The following is a 20,836-nucleotide window of genomic DNA, read 5'->3' on the forward strand; positions in this document are numbered from 1 at the left end:
TCACATAGAAGCTGTTGGCATAGGGCTTGTGCCAAGCACGTGCAGCTCCCCAAGCATGTAGGTTCATGGCAGTGCAGTTTGTGCTGGAAGAAATTCAGTCAGACTCCAACTTTTCAGTCAGTTCAGTACTTACTGACAGGTCCAAAGCATTAAGATAGTTTCACTGTATACATAAAGTACAGGCTTCCACTAGATCCCTGGTAGAAGGTGCAGGCTTCAAATGCAAAGCAAGTACAACTCACAGCATACATACAACACAAAGCTCAGTATCAATCTGGCAGAGCTTCCTCAAAGCAAACCGAACAGACAATGTACAAATCCTCTCTTAATATACTCAAGAATGACCATAACCTTGGCTGGTTGCCAGGTCACAGCAACCTTCAAACACCAATCACAAAATCTGCAGGTGCAAGATAAGGGAAGCCATGCACCAAATTTTTCTGAACAGCAATTAAAGGAACCACAACACATAGGAACCATCACATATAAACCCCTTCAGTCCCAGTGCAGAATATCAGCTCCCCTGATGGAATCCAGTTTAGCACTAACTTTTGTTCCACTGGCATAAGGATTTATGCTTAGACATCTGATTTCTGCCTATTACCGTATTTTTCGCCCCATAGGACGCACTTTTTCCCCTCCAAAAATGAAGGGGAAATGTGTGTGCGTCCTATGGGGCGAATGCAGGCTTTCGCTGAAGCCTGGAGAGCGAGAGGCATCGGTGCACACCGACCCCTCTCGCTCTCCAGGCTTCAGGAAGCTATCCGCAAGCCTTGCAAGCCCGGCAGGAGTTCCTGCACGCTCACAAGGCTTGCGGGCAGCAGCCTGCAGCCCCGGCGAGTGTCCGCAAGCCTTGCGCGCCCGGCGGGAGGTCCTGCCGGGCGCACGAAGCTTGGGGCAGCAGCTTGCCGCCCGAAGCACACTGAGCCCTCCGGAGGGCTCCCCGTGCTTCGGGCGAGTGTCCGCAAGCTTTGCGCGCCCGGCGGGAGGTCCAGCCAGGTGCGCGAGGCTTGGGGCGGCAGCTTGCCGCCCGAAGCACGCGGAGCCCTCCGGAGGGCTCCCCGTGCTTCGGGCAAGTGTCCGCAAGCCTTGCACGCCCGGCAGGAGGTCCCGCTGGGCGCGCAAGGCTTGGGGCGGCAACCTGCCGCCCGAAACATGGGGAGCCCTCCGGAGGGCTCCCCGTGCTTTGGGCGAGTGTCTGCAAGCCTCGCGCGCCCGGCGGGAGGTCCCGCCGGGCGTGCGAGGCTTGGGGCGGCAGCCTGCAGCCCGAAGCACGCGGAGCCCTCCGGAGGGTGCCCCGTGCTTCGGGCAGGTGTGCACCAGGCTTGGGGCAGCAGCCACGGCGGGGGGGGAATTTTTTTATTCATTTCCCCCCCCAAAAAACGAGGTGCGTCCTATGGGCCAGTGCGCCCTATAGGACGAAAAATACGGTACATGTGGCTACTTACTACCAGACAAGCGTTTACAAGATTATAGTCTGTAATCTTCAGATCTCAGTGTTTTCCTTTTGCTTTCCTGGATCTAGCACTACATCCAGGACTGTAAACAAAGAAGATCTGAGAGGGAGTCCTGGCAAAACTTAAGCTCTGCCTAGGCATCTAACAAAACACTAAAATTAACAGAAGAGTAGCATCTTTATCTGTCCCTTGCATCATCAATCTATGAGAAGATCAAACCCAGAGGAGAGCATGACCTTAACAAAACTGATCGACCAAGAAAAAGGTTTTAAGCTCTACTAAAAGAAATCTGGGAGGGAACCAAATACATCTCTGGGGAAGGGGAGAGTTGGAGCCACAAACAAAAAGAAAGTCCTATCACATGTGGCTACTTCCTCTCAGGTAAGAGTTTACAAGATTGCAACCTGAGGTATATAATTTCATCCATTTCTTCCTGAAGCATCTGTGCTAATTGTATATAACGTTGTGCTATTGTATTGGGGGCTGGCAGGTGGCGCTGTGGGTTAAACCACAGAGCCTAGGACTTGCCGATTAGAAGGTCGGCGGTTCAAATCCCCACGACAGGGTGAGCTCCCATTGCTCGGTCCCTGCTCCTGCCAACCTAGCAGTTCGAAAGCACGTCAAAAGTGCAAGTACCGCTCCAGCGGGAAGGTAAACGGCGTTTCCGTGCGCTGCTCTGGTTCGCCAGAAGCGGCTTAGTCATGCTGGCCACATGACCCAGAAGCTGTACGCCGGCTCCCTCAGCCAATAAAGCAAGATGAGCGCCGCAACCCCAGAGTTGGTCACGACTGGACCTAAGGTCAGGGGTCCCTTTACCTTTACCTAGCAGAAGCTGCCACTTTGCTACTAAGTCTAGCCATTGCTTGCAGATGCTGAGCAAGCATCACTAAAGCATCAACCAGCTGGACCTCTTTTTAATACACAAACAGGAGTCATCCCAGATCCTGAGACCAAAGCCCTTCTTCTACCCTAGACTTCCCCAACCTGGTGCCCTCCACATTCTGTTGCACCAAAAGTACCATCTTCCTTGACCATTGGCTGTGCTGGCTAGAGCTGATGTGAGCTGGATTCCAACAACATGTGGGAGACACCAGGTTGGAGAAGGCTGTTCTACCCCAGACCCCCAAGGCAAAAAGGTTATCTCACCTTCCTCATCCATATGGGCTTCATCTACCACAGAAGCATCATATTCACCGGCTGTGGCTTCGGTTATGTAGCTCCCCAGATCCATTGCCCCTAGATCAGCCAAACGTTTTTTTGTTTCCTGGGAGAAAGAAAGAGAACAGAAGTTGGTCAGAAGTGGAAGGAAAGACAGTATTATGGAGTAGAGTTGGGAAGGCATAACTGCAAAGTTATTAGGAGGACAAAGCAGTAAGTTGCACTGCAGATAACATCTAGCCACACTGCACTATTAACAGAAATGCATACCTGGGAGCTATACAAGATGTGACAGTAGTTTTGATGGCTGAGCACGTTTTGTATGCAGGAGGCCCCAGATCCAGTCTTCAGTATCTCCAGTTAAAAAGATGCAATGCTGAAAAAAATCTCTGGAGAACCACTGCTAGTTAAAGCAGATAGTACTGGTTTAGAAGAACCAGAGGTCTCATTTGATATAAGACTGTTTCATATGGAAGGTGGGAGGGGGGAGCACTATGGGCTCAGTGACAAGACCTCAGTGACATTCAGTCTTTGGCATCTCAGACTGAAGGACAAGTGGGGGGAAAATCCTTCTCTGCCTGGAATATCTTGCAGAGGTACTACCAGTTACAGCAGATGCACAGCTGCAAGAAGAATGTATGTGTGTGTGTGTGTGTGTGTGTGTTTCAATAGCAGGGAAAGGGGCTTCTAATTAACGCTTTGTCCAATGCTGTAGCCTTAATCAGCTTCAATCAGCTATGCTTGTTAGAAAAGGCTCCCACGCACTCATGCAGGAACTTTCCCAGCCCCTTCTTGAAATGTCAAGGTCGAACCAGGAGGCTTCAGTACACAAAGCACATCCTCCACAACCAAACCATTGGTCCACCTAGTCCACCATTTGCTATTAATGTGATTGGCTCTCCAGGCTTTCATGCAGGAACTCTCCAATCCTTACATTGAGATGTCAGGGATTGATGGAAGAGGGGGAGAGGGTTTTTTGATGGGGAGGGGGGAGGGGCTTCTGCACACAGAGCACATGCTCCAAAACCAGACCAGTGGTCGCCCCAGCCCAGAATTCTCCATGCTTGCTGGAAGTGGCTCTGCACTCCCTCAGACATGAACATTCCTAGCCCCACCTTTCAAAGTCAGGGGTTGAACTGGGGAAGGGGGCTTCTGCACACAGAGCACATGCTCCAAAACCAAACCAGTGGTGTCCCCCCCTGCCCCCAGGGGGCAGGGGCGGGGGCAGAAGAAAAGAGAAGAGGAAAGCAAGTCTTCAGCCACCAGCAATGTCTATGTATCATCCAGAAAGTAAAGCCGGAGAAAATGTGGTAAATTTAGAACAGAAATTTTCCCCCTGAAAAAGAAGAATCCCCCCCCCCCTTAAAAAAAGAGGGCACATGACAACCCTAGATATTTGCTACGCTTTTCTGCAGGAGCTCTCCCAGTCCTCCCTGGCGACTGAGGAAGAGCTCTTCCCCATGCGGAGCAAGCCCCCTAACTATGGAGCTCCGGTCCCGGGGCGGCTGCTCGGAGAGTAGTGAGCCCCAGCCCCCTGCCCAGCGCCAGCCCCCTGCCCCCGCGAGGAGCCCACCTCGTCGAAGAGCTCTTCCCCATGCAGAGCAAGCCCCCTAGCTATGGAGCTCCGGTCCCGGGGCGACTGCTCGGAGAGTAGCGAGCCCCAGCCCCCTGCCCCCGAGAGGAGCCCACCTCGTCGAAGTTCTCTTCTCCCTCGAGTTGGCCGTGGTCGTTAATGTTGCCGAAGTGTAATGCGGCCAGGGAGAAGGGCTTGGCTGCTGCCGCCGCCGCCGCCGCCGCCGCCGCCGCTTCCTCGCCGTCCGTATCTGACATCTCCGCCAAGCGGTATCTGCAGGTGCCGCCTCCAACAGCGCCATTTATTTCAACTCGGGTTTGTTTATATCGGAAGCGGAAGTTGCGCCGCGTCTCGCCGTATTCATAGAGAGCAGCCATGAGGGTAGAGCGGCGCTAGACTAGCGAGTTTGCTGTGGGACGGGACGCGGGAGGCCTGTGAAGAACGAGGAGGCGTGGCTTCCCACTACTCCGGGCTGAGCGAAATGAATGAGCGATGTCATAGCTCAAGTCGGCAGAGCGAGCGCGGGTTGCGGGCTCCAGCCCCCATGCTGGGAGAATAGATTTATTCCGGGACCCTTGTAGTCCCTTACAGCTCTTTTGGTTTTATAAATGAATCTTTTGTTACATCACACCATCTCCCACGAGGAGCTCTCAAGTGACGAAGTTGCTGCTGACGGTGCTCCTAGTCTATCCTCTACACAACCCCACTAAGTAGGGGATTATATGTTGGAAAACCCAGGACTTTCTCCCAACCTGCATGCAGTTAACCTGTGGAACTCCGACACAATGATGTGGCAACAAATTCTTACTCAAGACTGCTTTTAAAGGGGGGGGGGGGGGTAACGCTGCAATCCTAAACTTCCATACCTGGGAGTAAGCCCCATTTAATTCAATAGCACTTACCTCCGAGTAGGCATGCTTAGGCTTGCACTACTGAAACATGTTCCACGAGGTGGCAGCAACATAGCTGTCAACTGTTTCCTTTTCTTGCGACGAACCCTATTCGGAATAAGGGACTTTCCCTTAAAAAAAGGAAAACTATGGGCAGGAAGAAGGGGGGTAGCAGCAGGCTTGGGACGAAATCAGAGGTTACGTAGCTTAACGCAATACCAGTGGTTTACCCGGAAAGATGAAATTAGGGAGCTGAAACAGTGAACAGAAGCACTGCACACTATTTTAACTTACAGGGCCACAGATGCCTGCTGGTATTTTTATATTCATTGTAAACCACTGTGCTAATTTGTTTTGAAGGGCAGGTGGTGTGTGAGGGGGTAATTTTGAAAATACAACGGGCTACTGCAGGGTGCTAGACTGGATGGCATTTGGCCTGACCCAGCAGAGTTCTTGTGCTCTTAAGGGAAGACAGAATAGATTTGCATTCACATAAAGGTAAAGGGATCCCTGACCATTAGGTCCAGTCATGACCGACTCTGGGGTTGCGGCGCTCATCTCGCTTAATTGGCTGAGGGAGCCAGCATACAGCTTCCGGGTCATATGCCAGCATGACTAAGCCACTTCTGGCAAACCAGAGTGGAAACGCCGTTTACCTTCCCACCGGAGCAGTACCTACTTGTCTACTTGCACTCTGACGTGCTTTCGAACTGCTAGGTTGGCAGGAGCAGGGACTGAGCAATGGGAGCTCACCCCGTCGTGGGGATTTGAACCGCTGAAGGTCGGCAAGTTCTAGGCTCTGTGGTTTAACCCACAGCGCCGCCCGCGTCCCTTTGCATCCACATATATTCACACAATTGCTTGTTTTGGGAAATGGGTAAGTTTTTATTGTGTTTTCTTTTTTTCTTTTTTTTAAATGATATTTATTAAAGTTTCAAAAAAAATACAAAAAATACAGAATACAGAAAGAAAAAGAATAAAGTTTTTTTTAAATATAACCAAAAAAGTAAGAAATAAAAAGAAACATACCAAATAAAACAGTTAAAAAAAACATTAATTTTCCATTACCTATCTTCCCTATACTTATTTCCCCGGACCTCCTCATACCTCCCTTTTTTGTATTCCATTTCAATTTGTTAGTTCAGCAAATCCTTACCATTAAAATTACCCAGTTGCAAACCTTTTTTCATATCTCTTAAAGCATTACAGCTAAAAACCGCTTAGTTTCTATCCAACATCCTTCTAAGATTCCTTAATTTTACAATATTTCTGTAAATAGTCTTTAAATTTCTTCCAGTCTTCTTTCACCGACTCTTCTCTCTGGTCTCGGATTCTGCCAGTCATTTCCGCCAGTTCCATGTAGTCGATCACCTTCATCTGCCATTCTTCCAGAGTGGGTAGATCTTGTGTCTTCCAATACTTTGCAATGAGTATTCTTGCTGCTGTTGTGGCATACATAAAAAAAGGTTCTATCCTTCTTTGGCACCAATTGGCCGACAATGCCCAGAAGAAAGGCCTCTGGTTTCTTCAGGAAGGTATATTTAAATACCTTTTTCAATTCATTATAAATCATTTCCCAGAAAGCCTTGATCTTTGGGCACATCCACCAAAGGTGAAAGAATGTACCTTCAGTTTCTTTACATTTCCAACACTTAGTTTTTATTGTGTTTTCTGCACAACTACCACCCTGCAGAAATCAGGCAAGGGTGAGGTGGCACTAGAGGTAACAGAAGTAGCATATGTCCAACTGTAGTTCTTGGACATTATAAATTTGGTCTGCCTACACCAAATTTGTGAAGGTCTGATAGAACAATGGAGTAGGAGACACTTCTGAAATGGAACAAAGACTTGATAAAGGTTACATTTAAACAGGCGTAGATGATGGTAGCTGCTGCACCATCCCTACTTCAACCTTTTAAGAGGCACTACTACTGTCATAACTCACATCCTCCTCTCCAGCTCAGAATGCAATTCTAGGCATGACTGGAGAGATATTTCCCTCAGAACTAAATGCAAGATCAAAGCTGTAAAAACAGAGGAACATTCTTAAAGGGAGCAAGGGCATTTCATAAAAGATCAAAGTTGCTCTAAACAAACTTGGTTCCAAGGAACTACAAATTCCTTATAACAAAAGCTCAGGGAGAAAGGGAACACTTTTTGAAACACCCCTTACGAAAAGAGAGAGAATGAATAACCAGACAAAGGAAAAAACCAAGAAAATGCTTTATTACAATTTAATTCTGCATAATTTAAAAATAACTCCGTTAGTCGCCATACAAATTTATTTTTTAACTATAAAATCAGTTGCCAGTGTATGTTTCAGTACCACACAGTCTCAGATTCCCCTTGCACATTAAGGCACATGTGGCACACCCATCAACCACGTAAAACCTCAACCTAGAGAAATTCCTTCCAACGGGCAGATCAGACAGCTATTTCACCTTGGCCCCTGCAGCACCCAGAATTATTTCTGCAAGGCAGATGAAGAAAGCTTTGCAAGTTTTTAGGGCCTGCACATTCTACACAAACATTCAAGTAAAAAACAAAACAAAAAACCTATTGGCCTGCAGAGCCTAGTCCACAATATTTCTGGGCCTAAAGGCACCAGAGCCTAACACAGTTATGATTTTATTTGATGTTCCAAAAAGCATTTGGATCCAGAGATCAGACCAAACCATATTTAACTGTGTTCCCTAGTCACCAAGAATGTGTCTGTCTCCACTTTAAATCCTGAGAATGGTCAGATCACAGCCAAAGGACCCAGGCTATGTGGGGAGGAGAAGAAAAGACCCAATTTCAATTGTAGTGATCTAGTCAGGTTAGCCTCAACTCTTAGGACTTCTAGGTGCAGATTTTGTTCAACCATGGTATGAACTACACTGGCTTTGCACCTGGTCTCAGTTATCTGTCTAGCTCCATTACGCCTGCATTTTATTGGCATCAATACCGAGGACAGCTCACAAGTACTGCGATTCTAAAGTCAGGCAAATTTTGCTCTCCATTTACACACACCAGATTTGTAATCAGAACAATCGTCATATAAAAACATAAATAATTCACTTCGAAATGGTGCTGAGCTTTAAAAAAAAAAAAAAAAAAGGAACAGAATTCTGCTCAGTATTGTTTTGTTCCTTGGCAGCAATGCAGCATACCTATGGAGAAAACACTCATTTCTCAAGAACTGCAATTAACAAACTTGTTGATCAAATAAATAAGCTATCCTTGGCCAGAGAGATGCCATAGAGCATCAGGCTCCCAAAAAACTAAAGATCTTGAATATGGCCACAAATCATCATAAGTAAAAAAAGTTCCTTAATGCCACTAGATTAAATCAGCTGTGGTGCTAGAAATGCATGTTTTCTTTTTAAAAAGCACTTGCACATGTTTTTTTTTCCAAGAAAGGGAAGTTAATATTTCAGTGAAAGTTAAAACCCTGCCTATACGCACCTATATTGGGTACCTATGTCTTAAAGAGGTCAACAAACCAGTGCAACATTTTAATAGCATTTACACCTGAAAGTTTAGAAGGCAAGAAATTACTGATATTTTCACCTGCAGGAGAAAACATAGTACTAATGAAAAGGCACAGAAATACAGTACTGCTTTGTAGCATTGGCAATTATATTAAAAAGGCAGGCGGGGTGTAGTGAGCAAATGAGACCTTCTGCTCTAGAGCAGGCAGATCTCTGCCATCTATACCACATTCATAAGATTTATGGTCAACCACAACATTTGGGGAAGGAGGCATATGCTGAGGAAATGGTGGGCACTGCCACGGTGCCCATGGACATAAAGGCCAGCCAGTCCAGAGTTTATATAAGGGTACCTGTAGCATAGCTGAGTTCAGTAAGCCTCCAACAGTATAAAACATACGTAAAATCAAGTGAGTGGGCACACTCTTCATTGTGGGGTTTAGTTGGCCTGGCAGCGATGCCATCAGGGCATCTTCCTACAGCAGGCACAGCAAGAGTATAATCTTGGAGTGATGGACTCTTATGGCAGGCTGAGAAAGGAAATCTCATCCTGTGGAGAGCAAGCCCAGCTTTAAAAGGATATGTGGCAAAGTCAGCTTTTGAAAGGATGCCTTGGCTTAATCACACAGCTGAGGGACACCCTCCAGAAACAGTAAGGAGCTGCATTATAAAGCCCAGTTTTCCAACCCTGAAAGCAAAAAGGGACCAGCTCCCAATCCCAGAACAAGTTTGTGGAACCTGCATCCAATTCCACGAAGAGGAGCAGAGTAGTTTTGATCTTATTGAAAGCCCTCTCAGTTTCTAAATCTCTGTTACCACATATGGTGCTTGCATCCCACAGTGGAGACATTCTAAAATTCAGAACATGTTCTCAAACACTCTTGGCAAATTGACAGAGTTATTGGAAAGGCACAGCCCTATCTGTACAAAAGACAGCTAACTGATGGAGAAATTGTTAGGAAAAGCAACAGTGGCACATGAATCAAAACAGATTACTGTCTCCTTCAGAAAGGACTGTATCTTAGGTTTGTATAGCAAAGAAAGCACTTGTCTTGGACAGTCTCTCTTGGCTGCAGCTCTCCTCCACTGAAGAGATGGAGAATTAGGTAAGCACAGATACTGAGAATATGGTAGATAGGGTGATCTTAAAACTTGGAATTGATGTCTTTTGTTCCAGTCTGCTGGAACTGGCACCTGAACTGCAGGAGTACTTGCGGAAAGAAATATATCTCTTTAGAGCCATTAGTGCAAGATGCAATTAGATTAAGGAGGCAACCTTCAAAACAACCCAAAGCCCTCAATCCTTGCTCCATGTTCCTTGGCGACTACAACAGAAGGCACTTCTTGGAGTTCTTCTTTGTCACAGGGTATAAAACGGCACGCACAGCTTCAGCAAATACTTCTCTCACCCCCTCCTGGTTCAGCGCCGAACATTCCAAATATTTGACGGCTCCAATCTGCTTGGCCAGCGACGTCCCCTGCTGGGGGGTGGTGGGGCCCAGGCTCTGCTCCTTCAGCTTCTTCACCGTCTCCGTGTTACTTCTCAAGTCCTTCTTAGTGCCAACAAGAAGAATCGGCACATTTGGGCAGTGGTGAGACACCTCAGGGTGCCATTTGTGCCTCACATTTGCGTACGAGGAGGGGCTCCCAATGGAGAAGCAGATGACGAAGACATTGGTCTGAGGATAGGAGAGGGTGCGCAGGCGGTCATATTCCTCCTGACCTGCCGTGTCCCAGAGATTCAGACTAACCATCCTGCCATCAACAGTCATCTGAGCGCTGTAGTTGTCGAACACCGTGGGAATGTATTCCTCAGGGAATGCATTGGTAGTGTAGCTGATGAGCAAGCAGGTCTTCCCCACAGCTCCATCGCCAACAACCACGCACTTTATCGTTTGCATTCTTCTGATCTGAAGGGAAGAGTCCTGCACAAAGAAAGGAAGAAGTCAGAGGAAGCCAAACTCAGTTGGGAGAAAAATACTGGACCAAGCCTCCAGTATTGCTAGGAGACTTATGCAATAACTCAGAAACCAAGTTATGGACATGCATTCCGCACCCACCCTTCTCCAGAAACGACTCACTTCCCACTTGCCCAGGGGACAGCAAAGCCAAAGAGAGGCAGACTCAGGCCTCTACCATCAGCCAATGGCCACAGGGAGGCTTCGCCCTCTGCTGTCCAGGAGAAAATCATGGCAAGATGGAAATAAAACCTGGTCCCACCCCATCAGCCAAGGGAAGCGTAACTGAAAGGAGCTGGTTTCCCACCTTCCTGCCTCAAAACGTAAGGTTTACGGGGATGGGCCACATCTCAGTGGTGGAGTATCAGGAAGAAAGTCCCAAGTCTGCAGCAACTCCAGGTAGGGCTGAGAGAGGCTCCCTGTCTGGAACCCTGGAGAGCCTCTGCTAGTCACCACAGACAGTACTGAGCTAGGTAGACCAAGCGTTTGATTTGGTGTCAGGAAGAATTCCCATGTTCTTTAGTCTCCAATTGCAAGTTGCCCTGAGACTGCAGAGCTGAAAAGAGGCACTTTCTAGCTACATGCCTCGGCCAGGAGACTGAAGGGCTGCTGGGCTGGATAAGCTGCCTTGGAAGATCATTCGCTAGAACGGCAAAATATAAATATTCAAAATTGCGAATGACGTGTAACAGTTCCTAAAGAAACCACAAACAGATTGAGAGGATTCTGTTTTGTCTATTGTACCTTTTGTTTTAGTACAGTGCCTTTAACAGTAAACTGCATTAGGAGAAAAGTGCACTAGGAGAAAGCAGAATACAAACGTATTAAATATGTAAGCATTTAAAAGAACCACAACCATAGTAAGGAGCTCATTTTTCAGAAGTTATGCAAGGAGAAAAGAGAAACCAGCCAGGAATGAGCCAGAAGCAATCAGAGAACAACCCACCACTACCATCACCACCCCCCAAAAACCCAGGAAGCTGTCTTACACAGCACAGGAGCTTTTTCTTGACCTAGTTTAACAAACACTTTTTAAAACCATGTTCCGGGGAGCTAGAACCTACTCCTAAGCAAACCATGCATCTGAACAAGACCAGGTCTGCCTGATGTATTTTGTAAAACTCCAGAGATTGTAAAACACCATGACTTGTTGTCTCAACATAAAAAAGGTAAAGGGACCCCTGTCCATTAGGTCCAGTCGTGACCAACTCTGGGGTTGCGACGCTCATCTCACTTTACTGGCCGAGGGAGCTGGCGTACAGCTTCCGGGTCATGTGGCCAGCATGACTAAGCCGCTTCTGGCAAACCAGAGCAGCGCACGGAAACACCGTTTACCTTCCCGCTGGAGGGGTACCTATTTATCTACTTGCACTTTGACATGCTTTCAAACTGCTAGGTTGGCAGGAGCAGGGACCGAGCAACGGGAGCTCACCCCGTCGTGGGGATTCGAACCGCCGACCTTCCGATCAGCAAGTCCTAGGCTCTGTGGTTTAACCCACAGCGCCACCCGCGTCCCTTGTTGTCTCAACATACATTCACCCTAAACTCACACACACACTTTTTGGTTTGTCGGTAACAGAGCAATCCTAACCCTTGATCTATGTCATGGGTCAGTAAGCTAAGGCCTGCGGGCCAGATCAGGCCCAATTGCCTTCTGGATCCGGCCCGCGGACGGTCCTGGAATTGCCACTTGGATCGGCATGATCATTCGTTCTGTGCCTTTTTTTTTCCCCGCAACCCCCCCCCCCGCACCTTTTTCCCCTCCTCCCTCCTTCCTCCGGGCTTCTCCCTGCCCTGTGGAGGAAGGGAGCTGGGCTTTGATTGGTGCCAGCCAATCCAAAGCCTTGCCGCCCGTGCCCTGAGGCACGGCCCAGACTCACCACTCGCCTGCCAGCCTCTCCGTCCATGGTTGCATTGTAGGCATCATGACAGGAGTGTCACGGGGCTTTGGCTAGAGCTTGGAGTGCCTGCTGGCCCCGCACCAGGTACCTGGGAAAGGTGGCCTAGAAAGGAGACGCACCACCACCACCACCGGCTCCCAACCGCAGGCAGAGCGGTGGAGGAGGTAGGAAAGTGGGGGAGGGGAGGGGCTGGGGAGAGAGAGAGAAGCCCCCCTCTGCCATGTGCGTGCGTGCATGCATGCGTATGTGTGCATGCGCGCATGCGTGCGCAGTCCGGCCCGCCACAAGGTTTGAGGGGTGGTGAATCGGCCCCTCCTAAAAAAGTTTGCTGACCCCTGATCTGTTGTTGGAAGGGGATTAAGAGTGCAGTGATTTCCCTCTGCCAGCAGGGGGGTCCTCCCTTGCGCCTGTCAACAGTGCAGATTATTGACAGGATACCACTTGTGGTATTTGGGCAGCCAGTGTAAAGCCTCGGAATGGGGCAGGATACAGGAAGAGCTGATCTAGACAAAGATTTGCTGGATTCTAAACTGCTCCATCAACTGGAGAGGGGTCCAATTCAGAGCTGGCTCAGCAAATATTAAGACAAATACTGCCCCCCTCCCCCACACAAAAAAGACTTCTGCCCTGGTCAGTACATGGTTAGTTTTCAGATATCGTGGAATAACCCCTACTGCTCCCCAGCCAAGAGTTAGCATTGGCCCCTGATTGTTAGAAAAGTTTTCCTGGTTGCTGAACCAAAGTTTTTGAATAAACAGCAAAGGAAGAAACCAGACACTCTGTAATAAGTTCTAGCAATCTTGAGCAGTCTTAACTTTGGTTCTCTACCAGCAGAAATTCTCTACATTGAAAATGACTGCAAGAGAAACATCTTCTGCTTTGTTAAATCTGAACTATCTGTCAGCTGCTCTGGTGCAATCTAGGGCCCAATTCAGCAGTCCAAGACCCACAACAGCTTAGAACGCAACAGCTGTGATGGGTGCTCAGAACGTTTCCTCTCTCAGCCAGCACCAGAGGCACGGAGGCCTTCTGTGAATACACAAAGAACTGTTGAGAAGGAAGCCAAGAGCAGATTATTCTTAACAATGAATGGTCCAGCAGGAATTAAGGGGCTTGAGCTGCAAACACGTTAATACCAAATATATGTGAAGAGTTCAGGATGAAAGCAAAGTGCAAAGCTCAGCGCAGGCCTCGTCACTCTGGAAAGTTTCAGAATGACTTTTAGCATGAAAAATTCAAATTCACCAGAGACAATTTGGGGATGGGGCGGGGAGTCCATTTTCTGACAGGACACTTCCCAGCACTTTCCCAATGGACTTGGTGGAGCCGCATATCACTCCCAAATATAAACCAAAAGCCTGCACGCTTTCAAGCTGGAACTGCCAAGCTAGCCCAAACAAGAAACAACTTGTCAGCCTCTTTCTTTGGAAGGTGCTACTTAGCTCCCAGGATGCAGTTTCCTGCTGAGCGAGAAACCCTCTTAGAAGATAAAGCAGCCCATTCCAAGAGACTAACAGCTGAACATGTATTAGCAGGGCAGCTCTCCAGAGAGCAATTCAGTCAACCACTCTCTGCAACCTTTGGCTCAAGTCCCTTCACTTAAAGCAATTGCTCCAGTTCCTCAACAAATCACCAATCTCCTTTTTGGGGATGGGGGGGGGGGGGGAGAGAACACTGGCACTGGAGTTCTCTGTTCACACAGCAGCAATCATCCACACTGAAGCTCTATCCAATCTGAACTCCCAAAATGTCCTTCCACCATCATCTTGCTTGAATAGTTCATACTAGCCGCAAACAAGCAGCTGGAGTCTGAGACCCAAAATTTTGTAACTGCCAGTGCAAAGACAGTTGCGCTAGTGTAAGGGCAAGAATCACAGTTGCGCAATATGAAATCCAGCACAACGGTTGCACTAGTGGAATTTTTTTTGTGGAACAGGAAGTAATGGGACTTCTGTTGTGCAACCAGCCACAAGAGCCAAACCAATATCCTGCATCTTCTTGTGTGACATTTAACTTGAATTCCAAGTTTTATGGACTGCTGTTTCTGTGAAATCTGGAGTCTTCCCCAACCTGGAACCTTGCAGATATTCAAAACTACACCTCCCATCATTCCTGACCAGTGGCTATGCTAGCTGGGCTGGATGGGAGCTGGAGACCCACAATGCCTGGAGAGCACCAATTTGGGGAAGCCTGGATCCATGCAATTCATTATGGGAGGAATGTTTGCCATTGAGAGAATGCAGTCACTTTCAAGGGAAAACTAGGAAGCTGTGATCAAATGAAAGGGGAGCACTGGTGTGGTATAGAAGGCAGCCTACAAAATCTGGGAAACTGTGGACTCCTGCCCAGTCCTGTATCTTTCCAGATTCAATCCCACCACTCTAGCCAATAACTGATCTCAGGCTTGCAAAAATCTCTGCCACAGACACTAAAGAGCTATCTCGTCAAGCCTGGACAAGATGGAGCTAACCAGCTCAGCTTCATATACAGAAGTGTGTAAAATGTCACATACTATCTCAACTATCATATACCACAGGCTCAGCAAGGACAGCCGCCAGTTACAAAAAAATGGCTAGAAATTTAACTGTGATAAGGGAACCTTGGTCTGCCCAACATCTAAACATCCACATGTAAATTTCTGCTAGTGTAATAACAAGCAGAGGTGGCCAGAATATTCCCCGCCCCCCCAAAATGGAATCGGTTTGCTAGTTATCTTCATTAAGAGTGAAATCCTATACCCACTTATTGTATATATATATTTATTTATTTATCTATCTATCACCTTTAACACACATATCATGGTGGTGCAGAAAATACAAAATACAATGAAAACAACTGGGAAGGAAGCCCCAGTGAACTCAATGGAATTTATATGTAAGGAATTGTGTTGTTAAGAGTGTTGGTTTAGGGAATTTCTTGGCCACACTTTATCTAAGGCTAACAGTTTATAACCAGCATCTATTTTATTATTATAAATTATTTATTTCATTTACAAATCACATCCTACAAAGCATCTTTACCAACTCATTCACTTTCCCCAGCAAATGTCTTTCACTCATCACATCTCTATAATGCACAGACTTCTTCCCCCATACCCCACACGCCAAAAAACAGTATTTCATGATGCACTGCAAGAACAATATAGCAGTGACTTGTATAGATATTCAATATAGCTTTGAAGATTACATTTGAAAACATAACTGTAACAACAGTGTCACAAGATCAGTTTTGTCTGCTTCCTGCTAGAAGGAAGAGTGTGCTGGGTTATGGAGCCAGGGTGTCCAGATAGGAGCAACGCCCTGGTAGCAAAACTGCATTTGCAGCAGGACCCCAAGCTCCAACAGCCCTCACTTTCCCTAGCTATTCCATCCTCACTAATGTCAGCAGCTCAAACTGCAGCAATGACTGTGAGTTCAGATCAGCCTGGTATCCCAAACACCCTCCCTGCAAGGCACATAATATGCTGTCAAAAGCTGCCACACCTCCAGGGAGAGATAAGGTGACAAACTGTAAACAGTCAATTCAGATACATTGTACAAAAAACCACTTCCTCACCCACTCTGCTTCAGTCCTCCCCAGTGGTTGCTGTACATGGCAAGCAGCTTTGCAGATGCTGCTGCAAGGTGAGGAGCCCCGCCACAGATTGTGCATACAAAGGATTTGCTGCTCACACATGTCCCCCTGTGTGCTAGCCATATTCAAGCCATATTGAAAAGGAGTTGGGAAAGAGGGTGTAGGCGCACACTGTGTCATTAAGATTCCTACATAAATTGTAGCTAAATTCAGATGAAAGCAGAAAATTTATCCAATTAAATATAAAATCAATATTTTGACAACTCTGCATCCTGTTTCTGTAAGCTGATATACAAGTTTTAATGTGATGTCTGCTTACTGGATCAATAAAATAAAAGACAATTTGATGCTACCAGGCTATATGGAAGTAGCCAGTGTAAGAGAGTGCCAGTTCTGAAATTTAAATGACAGAGCGTGGAGTTGGGGATAGATCATAGAAGGGTTACCAAGTCCCAAGCACCCTTTGTGGGTGGGAGAAAAGCATCACGTGATCACCAGTTCAATTTGACACACTTGAACGAAGTCTAGCTGGCAAGCCACCAGAAAGAAAGAAAGCAGCCTTATGCCCCAGGGAGGTACACAAGCTGGGTGGAGAAGCAGCAGCCATGCCTCACTGCTTGTGCTCTGGCTTCTCATCCACAAGCAAAACCATCTCTGGATCATGCAGCTGTGTAACAAGGAATGCAAGAGCTGCCAAAGAGCAAGGGGAGGACCAATCCTACCTTAGAAAAAAGAAGCCCTGAGCGGGTGCCAGTGTTCGAAACTCCCATTGTTCTAGGCACATTTTGCGACAGGAAATTTCATTAGTGTGAGCAGTTTCTGAGCTCTGGACGCAATACTGCACCTAAGATTTCAGATTAAAACTGCAGAATGGAAGAAAAGGAGCGTTTTCTGCCTCCCCACTTCCAGCTACTCTTTGAAGACTGGAGAAGAGACCCTCTTAAGAATATTAGGGAGGTGGGCAGAAGGACAAGACCATATGAAAAATGAACATAATATTTTAGCTGCAGTTTATTCATTTTCAGCTTTGTATTCTTGTTATTAAAAAAGTGTGCCTAGACATTTCTTTGTTGTGCCCGTAACTTAGGTTTAAGGTGCCATTTAGCTCCTAGCTTTCATATTTCAGTTTCTAACACTGACGGATGCCTTACTAAGCATCTCTGCAGCACCCAAAATGCATTGCAGGTGGCCAACTTTTCTCTAAACCTACTTCGGCATGTTTACTAACAGTTTGATGCACAAATCACAGCAATTTAATTTCTCTGGGAAAAGTTTTACCTGTTAATTTCTACACCTCTGGCTGCTGTACAAGCACAGGAGCAGACCAAGTTGGTCAGCTGGCAACTCTAGCCAATGCATTTGATCAATGGCCCTCCCCACCCACAGTGAATAAAGATGAAGACCTCCCCTCTTCTCCACCATCACCAACAGTATCTTTTGGTCCCCTTTATTAGAACATTTTTAAAAGCCTATTAGAAATGCAACAAAAGACACCTTTATTAGGATCAATAAAAAGGTATCCATGTAGAGAACAAGTTCCCAAATTCTCCAGAACTGTCAGGAAAATGTTAAAATGTTTGCAGAGGGGGAGAAGAGAGAGAGAAATAGAAGTGCATAATGTTGAGGGCACAAATCCTGCAGCTTACAACAGCAGAAAGTGTTAATGTCTATTACAAATAGAAAATTCTGGGGCTTTAACAATATTGCTCTCTCTTCTCCCCAGCTCCTCCCTTGTTATTTTTCTCAACTTCTTCAAGCTGGACCCTATGCAAGACAAGGTGGGTGGGTGAGCATGGAAACCAACAGAGATGAAGGACAAACATAATATACCTGGAACTCAGGATTATGCTTCATGCATCTGATGAAGCAGATTGTAGCTCAATGACATTTATGTCACAGTAAGATTTGTCAGTCTTCAAGCTGCTACAAGACTCTGTTATTTGGGCATGATATCCAAAGACTACATTCTGCAGTTTTGGGAGAAACTTTCATTGGTTAAAAGACCAATATAAACTGCAGCCTCTGGACGTTAGGGAAACAAGCACTGGCTTTATACAGTCAGACCATTAAGAACCTAGCCCAGCACTGTCCACTATGACTTACAGCAGCTTCCAGAATTTCAGGCAAGGATCATTCTCAAGACTCTGTGGAGAAGAAGGGATTGAACAAGGGACCTTCTGCATGCAAAGCAGATGCCCTACCACTGAGCTACATCTCTTTTACCTGCTAATTAATATGAAATTTCATAGCAGCCTCCAAGTTCATGATTTATTTCCAAAGTTAAGCCTCAGTGGTGAACCAGTTCAGCTGCTTGCCTCTGATCTAGTCAACATGACTCACAGCAAGTTCAGTTTTGTCTGCCCTGACAGGCAGCAGCTCTCTAGGATTTAAGGCAGGGTCCTCTCCTAGCCCCACCTGGAGATCTCAGGGATCAAAAACAAATTCTTTCCCCCCCTACTGATATTGCTAATGAACAGAGGAAACTGCCTTATACAGAGTCAGGCCAATTCTTACTCTGCCCACTCTGTTACAGGCCTAAGGCTGGCAGCAGCAAGAAGGTACTGGCTGGAGGCAGATCTACAGGATTCCAGGCCTAATACATTCCCAGCCCTCCCTGGTGGTGTGGAGGATTGAAGCTGCATGCAAAGCAGATGCCGAAGCCCTTCTCCAAGCCCCAGACCTTGATTTTTGCTGGGTTTTTCACAGAACTGTAGAGTTGGAAGAGACCAGCTAACCCATGTAGTGATTGCAATGCAGGAATCCTTTGCCCGACATGGGGCTCGAACCCACAGCTCTGAAATGAAGAGTCTTCCCCCACACACACACAAATTATTTTTTATTAATTTCCCAAACGATTACAAACCAAACCAAATTAAATTAAATTAATGCAATACAATTTCTTAAAATCACGTTTCTCGCTCCTGTCCCGAACTCACGATCGCCATCCTTTTCCTCGCGTTGCAGCATCATTTCTCATTTACAGTCCGGCTAACTGAGATTAAAGGTTTTAAGGCTCTCCCAGCTGAGCAACCCCACCAGCCTCCCCATACAGACGGCAGCAAGCCCCCTTTGCCCTGAACGTGACCATTTACCCCATGTAGCTCAGCACGGCCCGCACAGACCGGCAGCAATCAATCAGATCCCCCCCCCCCGCTTCCTCTTGGCGATTGTCAGCGGGGGCTGAAACAGCGGCCACAGATTACACCAAGACGTCTCGCCACCCCACCCCCCCGCGGCACTCTGACCACTGGGCCCTTCTCCTCCAGCATTGCCTTGCACTGACTGGCAGCAGCCCTGCCTCCAGAGAGGCGATTCCCAGTCTTCCTCTGCTTGCAAGGAAGGTGCTCAGACACTGGACTGGGGGGGCCCTTCCTCATCGTGCCCACCCCCCGGAGCCCCCGGAGGCTTCTCTGAGCCCGCAAGAGATTCCCCCCACCCACAGGGGGTTCCTTTTTAAAATAGCCCCCCTCCCCCATCCTGTCAGGCCTGAGGGCGGCGGCCACACAGCGGGAAGCAAGCGCTCCCCGCCCCACCCTCCGAACCCCCTGCTTCGCGAGGGGAAGCCGGCCTGGGGCTCCGGGTCTTACCTTGGGGTCCCCCCTGCTCTCTCTCTCTCGCTCGCTCTCTCCCGTCAGCTGCAACCGCCGCCGGCCGAAGAGAAGCTGTATCCGGCTGAGGGAAACCGCCCCCACACCTCCGCCGCAGCCCGGCCTCGATTCTGCGCACGCGCGCGCTGCCCGCCCTCCTTTTCGGAACGGCCCGCCGGGCACACATACACACACACACACACACACACACACAGCTCGAACCTACGGTGGCCGGGAGCCAGCCGAGCTTCCTGCGGCGTCTGCTCAAGGCGGACTTCCGTCCTCTCTCTTTCCCCCCCCCCCTCGGTCTATGGTTTTTCTTGCGTAGGGGAGGCTTCCGTGGCCAGCGACTGGGGTTGATGGGAGATGTAGTTTCCGCGGCTTCCCAGACTGAAAGAAGGCATTAGCTAGCCTACCTCGCAAGGAGGTTGTGGAGATTTGGAAAAACAAAAAACGGTTGCAGGCATTAAGTCTGTTTTGGAAACGTAGAGAGTTGTGCCTGCCCACTGAGGGGGGAAAGAAACCTCTTCCCCAAGAGAGGAGGTCGCCTGGCATCACTCAGCAGCTCTTTCTGATATTTTGAATTCTTGTGATTTTGCTGAATTGCTGATGAATTTATCATCGAGTTATTTATATGTTACTGTATTCAATGTTATAGTGTTTACAATCTGTGTGTGCAGTGCTGTTGTGATTGTTGTGAGCTGCCATTAACACTGTCATGTGGGGATCCCTTGCAGATGACGGCCACAGTGCCTGGAGACAGTCAGGTCATGTATCCAGAAGAGTGACTAGGGGAGGAATGGCTGCTGGGAGGAGCGCAGAGAGAACACAAGAAGCAACACAACCAGGCACCTTCATCTGCCCCACCTGCAACAACACATGTCTCTACTAATCTATCGCTCTCTGCAGCCATAGCAGGTGCTGTAACTCTCCAGTGCTTTGACTTTACCCTCAAAGGCACAATCTTCCATTGTCTTACAAGATAGATGGATGCCGACAATAACAGCTTTGAGCTCAACATTTGTTGTTGGAAAAGCAGAATACAAATATTAAATATAATCAAAATCAAATCATTAATTTGATCGATTCATCAGCTAAAAACACATATGATGAATCAGTAAAGAAGGAATTTCTCCACTCAGATGACAGCCCTAGGAATAAGACAAGCCTCTGTGACCTTAGGCCAGTTTTGACTGCGGTGATGGCTGAGGTTTTTGAGACCATACATGAAATCAGCAGCACGAACATCATGCATCCCTGCTCCAT

The 20,836-nt window shown here is 47.6% G+C and overlaps 2 protein-coding genes and 1 pseudogene across 4 annotated transcripts in view; 1 reads left to right on the plus strand and 2 right to left on the minus strand.

The window, feature by feature from the left end:
* TAF1 (TATA-box binding protein associated factor 1) overlaps positions 1-4,505 on the minus strand; it is a 49,831-nt gene extending 45,326 nt beyond the window's left edge. For both annotated transcript variants that reach the window (XM_080990711.1, XM_080990709.1), the window contains exons 1-2: positions 4,305-4,505; positions 2,604-2,721 (exon numbers count right to left, since the gene is read on the minus strand). In XM_080990711.1, the coding sequence (XP_080846837.1) occupies positions 2,604-2,721; positions 4,305-4,445 (259 nt within the window). In that variant the 5' untranslated portion in view covers positions 4,446-4,505. The remainder of the gene's footprint in view (positions 1-2,603; positions 2,722-4,304) is intronic.
* The window catches only part of ARHGEF6 (Rac/Cdc42 guanine nucleotide exchange factor 6), a 373,875-nt gene that overhangs the window by 231,670 nt on the left and 121,369 nt on the right, over positions 1-20,836 (plus strand). The gene's annotated exons all lie outside the window — the stretch shown is intronic.
* LOC308468385 (rho-related GTP-binding protein RhoG pseudogene) lies at positions 7,284-19,719 on the minus strand (annotated as a pseudogene). Its single transcript, XR_013991563.1, has 2 exons — positions 19,571-19,719; positions 7,284-10,476 (listed from the first exon to the last, which is right to left on the minus strand). The product of XR_013991563.1 is annotated as a rho-related GTP-binding protein RhoG pseudogene (transcript).

This window comes from Podarcis pityusensis (genome assembly GCF_964106645.2).
Source record: "Podarcis pityusensis genome assembly, chromosome: Z".
Taxonomy (NCBI): Eukaryota; Metazoa; Chordata; class Lepidosauria; order Squamata; family Lacertidae; genus Podarcis; species Podarcis pityusensis.